This window comes from Curcuma longa, chromosome 16 (genome assembly GCF_044706935.1).
Source record: "Curcuma longa cultivar G26 ecotype Majalengka, Jawa Barat chromosome 16, ITB_CL_G26_1.1, whole genome shotgun sequence".
Taxonomy (NCBI): domain Eukaryota; kingdom Viridiplantae; phylum Streptophyta; class Magnoliopsida; order Zingiberales; family Zingiberaceae; genus Curcuma; species Curcuma longa.
The window spans coordinates 715,732-719,738 of NC_133876.1; the positions used below are offsets into that span (position 1 = coordinate 715,732).

Genomic DNA, 4,007 nt, shown 5'->3' on the forward strand with positions numbered 1-4,007 from the left:
CTAACAAAAGGTGACTTTAATATCCTTTACAGTTCCTTTAGTCAACTTTATTTAGAATGGGCTTATGTCAAGCTTGAAGTTAATAAGAAACATGATGCGTGCTCCAAATGCTCATTGATGTTGATTGAAAACTCTTCTTCACCAAATCAACTAATTAAAGGAAAAGATATAATATCAATTTCCAAATAATTAATCTCCCATTAGGTCTTTGATCTGCATAATTAATTAATTAATTAATATAACGTCCTACCAAACGCGGCGGAGCAATCTTCGCCACTTGCCGTCCTTCCCCACGGCGGCGCTGGCGGCGGGGGGCAGCAAGCTGGCCCGGCACAGCGGGCACCTCACCTGGCCTGCGTCCACCCACCTGTCAATGCACTCCACGTGGAAGCCATGGCCGCAGTTGCCGAGCTCCCTTACCCTGTGCCGCGCCTCCAGCCGGCCCAGGCAGATGACGCACGTCGGTTCGTCGTCCGCGTGGCACCCCCGTTTCCGCAGGGCGGCGAACTCCACCGCCCTCAGCTTATTCTTGACGGAGGAAGGCTCCGGCGGTGGCGGAGGCGCCGTCAGCTCCGAGGCGGCGGCGTCAGGGAAGTAGAACTCGCGCTCCTCCCAGGGGGAGACGAGCGGCTCCTCCGCGGCGTGCAACCCGATGTAGCGGAGGACCACCCACACGGCGTATTTGACGTACGCGAGGAAGAGGAAGAAAAGCACCACCGGCTTCGGCACCACCGCGTAGTCGTCGGAAGGAAAGCGCATGGCGTCACTCCCCTCCTTCGTAGCGATCGGCAGCTCTTCGGGCACAAATGGGACAGCCGGTGGTGGTGGTCATTTATAGAAGGAAAAATAAAATAAAATAAAATAAAATAAAAATAATAAAAAAAACCAATTAGTTTGAGAATTATATTTAAATGGGCAGTTAAATTAAATAATCTCTCACAACACAATGCGAATTAAAAAAGAAAAAGAAAGAGATTTTTAAGAGTTTAAACTTTTTTAGGGAGCCTACCTAATTGCAATACTTTACTTAACTTTACCAAAAAGATTTTAAAAATTAAATATGTCTAAATCGTACGAAATTTATTTTTGACATAATTTTTGAATGGAAAACATAATAACAATTAATTTTTTACGTGCAAAATGTGATTATTGCTTTAATTAATTGCACGAGTCCAACCACAATGATGTGATACTTAAGGCAAATATGACCTCAAATTAAATTACATTTTTGTTTATTAAAATGACTTTTAAATCCGATCGATGACCAGTTCCAGCATGTGGCTGTTATCTGATATTGGATTTAACTTGCATGCTGTTGGATTTTGGTGTCTAGGAAGCCTCAGATTTGCAGTTACAGTACTCACAGAGAACGACGATGTTAATTAGCTTAGAAAAAGATGTATGTGGACTCCAAAGGAAAACCAAGCTGATTTGTAACTAAGGCACAAGCTCTGAGGCCGCAAACCACAGCCAAACTACGAGTGATTCATGGTTTGGTCATGAGCTTGTGATTGCAATCGGGAGTGTAGCTTGGATTGACTATCTAAGACTGACAATTATCGACTATCTCAGACGACAATTATCGAAATTCAAAGAATAATAAATTTACTTTTATTTATAATTGAAAATTTCAAGAAATAAGTGGGGCTGAAGCACACCCTAATCCAAGGGTGGTTCCGCCCCTGATTGGAAGATTGCATGCAGCTCACCACCATTGCGAGCGATTAACGTCTTGGCTGTGAGATCGCAGTGGCTGGGGCAAATGCAATATAATTCACAGCTAGGCAGGCTCACAGCCAGGCTTTGTGCTCGACTCGTATCCAAGCCACATGCAGGAGCAACTTGTGGTCGCGAGTTTGCCGTGCTTGACTAGCAAAAGTGTTGGATACGGTGGTATGTTAGAGTGGATGAAAACTGATAAGGATTCTGGAGGCTAATGTTCAACATTATATATCTTCGTAAACGATATTGCTCTGCTACAGATGCTTACAAATAGCAGCAATTCGTTCCCAAAATACAACGACAACGTCTCAGAATAGTAACACTTCAAATTTCAGAATAGTAACACTTCAAATTTCGAGATCAGCGAACTTCTCTCGATCTGAAGGGTTGTGACTCTGAATACACAAGAGGAGATGAATGCATATCATCTCTCTTTGTCCACATGGATGAGGTACGTGCATATGCGAGTGCAAAGTGCATCAACAAAGTGCTCATGCTGTCGCGCACGTGCGTGCGTGGCGGGCCGAGGGCTCATGCATGCACATGTGGCGAACCGAGCATCTTGCTCATCCGTGAAAAGAGAGCATATAGGCTTTTTATGTTAACTTCATCAACACAACAATATTAATAAGAAAACAAGCCTATCAAAATTCTCCGATCTGGGACTATTTCTCATGCACTTCATTATATAACATTAATTAACAATTAATATTATTCTGGATTGACTTTGAATAATTAATTTCTCATTCATCCTTAATCAATTTTGAGCAAATTAATAGTCTAGATCTATCTACGTGAAATATAGATTTCGATTTTTAAATTAATTACGATTTTCATCGATTGATGACACCTTAATTTTTCACAAAACTATATTGGTCCTTAAAATCCCAACATACAACAAAAAGCACCTCTACCGTTATGATCATCGTCGTGGTTCCGGAGGAAAAGGCGTCGAGCTCTCACAGCTAGGGTTGCAGATGATCTCAGAATTGCAAAGTGACACTGCGTGGCCGCAACTCATGCAACCTATCTTTTTCTTTCGATCGTGGATAAATTTATTGCACTGTTTTTTTATAAAGAAAAAAATATTAAAAAATAGATTAATCAAATCGGTGAACGCATGTTGAATTAAAATTGAATTGGATTTTAATGATTACGAAGTGTGGAGATAATAAGAATCATATAAGTTCAAATCGGAATCCATTTAGATATCATGATATTTGATATCTTCATGATATCTAAATAGATATCAAAGATTAAATGTATTCAATACGATTTAAAATGAATTAAGATATTTGTTCCGATTAGATATCGCAGATGGTGAAGCTAACAATTAATGAACGATCTAACGTGTATGATCTCCTGACGGAGCTCGCAGGAGAACACTACAAAAATATTAGCAAATAGCGACGGAGCGTTTCCATCGCTAATCGGTCGCTAATCGAGATTAGCGACCGATTAGAGACGGAAACAGCTCGTCGCGCATTTTTTGGTCGCGACGTCATCTTAGCGACGGACATTTTAATTCCGTCGCTATAAATTTAGCGAGGGAATTTATTACCGTCGCAAAAGAATAAAGACGAAATTTTAAATTCCGTCGCTAATATTCCGGCGCTATGTTGGAATTAAAAAATAAAATATTTCTTTGTTTGTGACGAAATTTAGATCATGTCGCTAATTAGCGACGGAATTTAAAATTCCGTCGTTAAAATTTTAAAAAAAAAAATAAAAAAGCGTGGCATTAGCGACAGAATTTATAATTCCGTCGCTAAGTTTTAAAAAAAAAAAAATCGATAATTAGCGACGGAATTTTAAATTCTGTCGCTAATAATATAATTTTTAAAAATATTTTAATCTGTTTTGTTGATTTTCCTGTTTACACAACAACAAAACCAATATAATATAACAAAAATACACAAATAGTCCAACAATATACTCCGATAGAATCTGAATACAATTAATATCTGGATACAACACAACACCACAACACTAATATAACATCTGAATACAACACATATCAATATACTCCGATAGAATCTAAATACAATAACATAATTACAAATATCTTGATACAATGATACTGTATCAAATGTCAAAATACAAGAACTGATCAAAATTATATCTAAACGAGCCGAGGCAAAATAGAAGATCCTGCAAAAAAACCAATAAGATAGTTTAGTTGTGGTTACATGCTTGTAGAAGTGAAATATAACTACAAAAGTATGGTTTCCATTTCAACATAATTATAAAGGATTTTTTCAAATTATTTCAAAACACTGAGAATT

The 4,007-nt window shown here is 38.6% G+C and overlaps 1 protein-coding gene across 1 annotated transcript; it reads right to left on the bottom strand.

Moving 5' to 3' along the window:
• Positions 1-41: 41 nt before the first annotated feature.
• On the bottom strand, positions 42-789 carry LOC141848099 (brassinosteroid-responsive RING protein 1-like). The gene has a single exon (XM_074736220.1). The coding sequence runs from the start codon at positions 757-759 to the stop codon at positions 247-249; it is 513 nt and encodes a 170-aa protein (XP_074592321.1). The 5' UTR covers positions 760-789; the 3' UTR covers positions 42-246.
• Positions 790-4,007: the final 3,218 nt, after the last annotated feature.

Coding starts and splice junctions, on each gene's coding strand:
- LOC141848099 (XM_074736220.1), bottom strand. CDS start 759: ATGCGCTTTCCTTCCGACGACTACGCGGTGGTGCCGAAGCCGGTGGTG.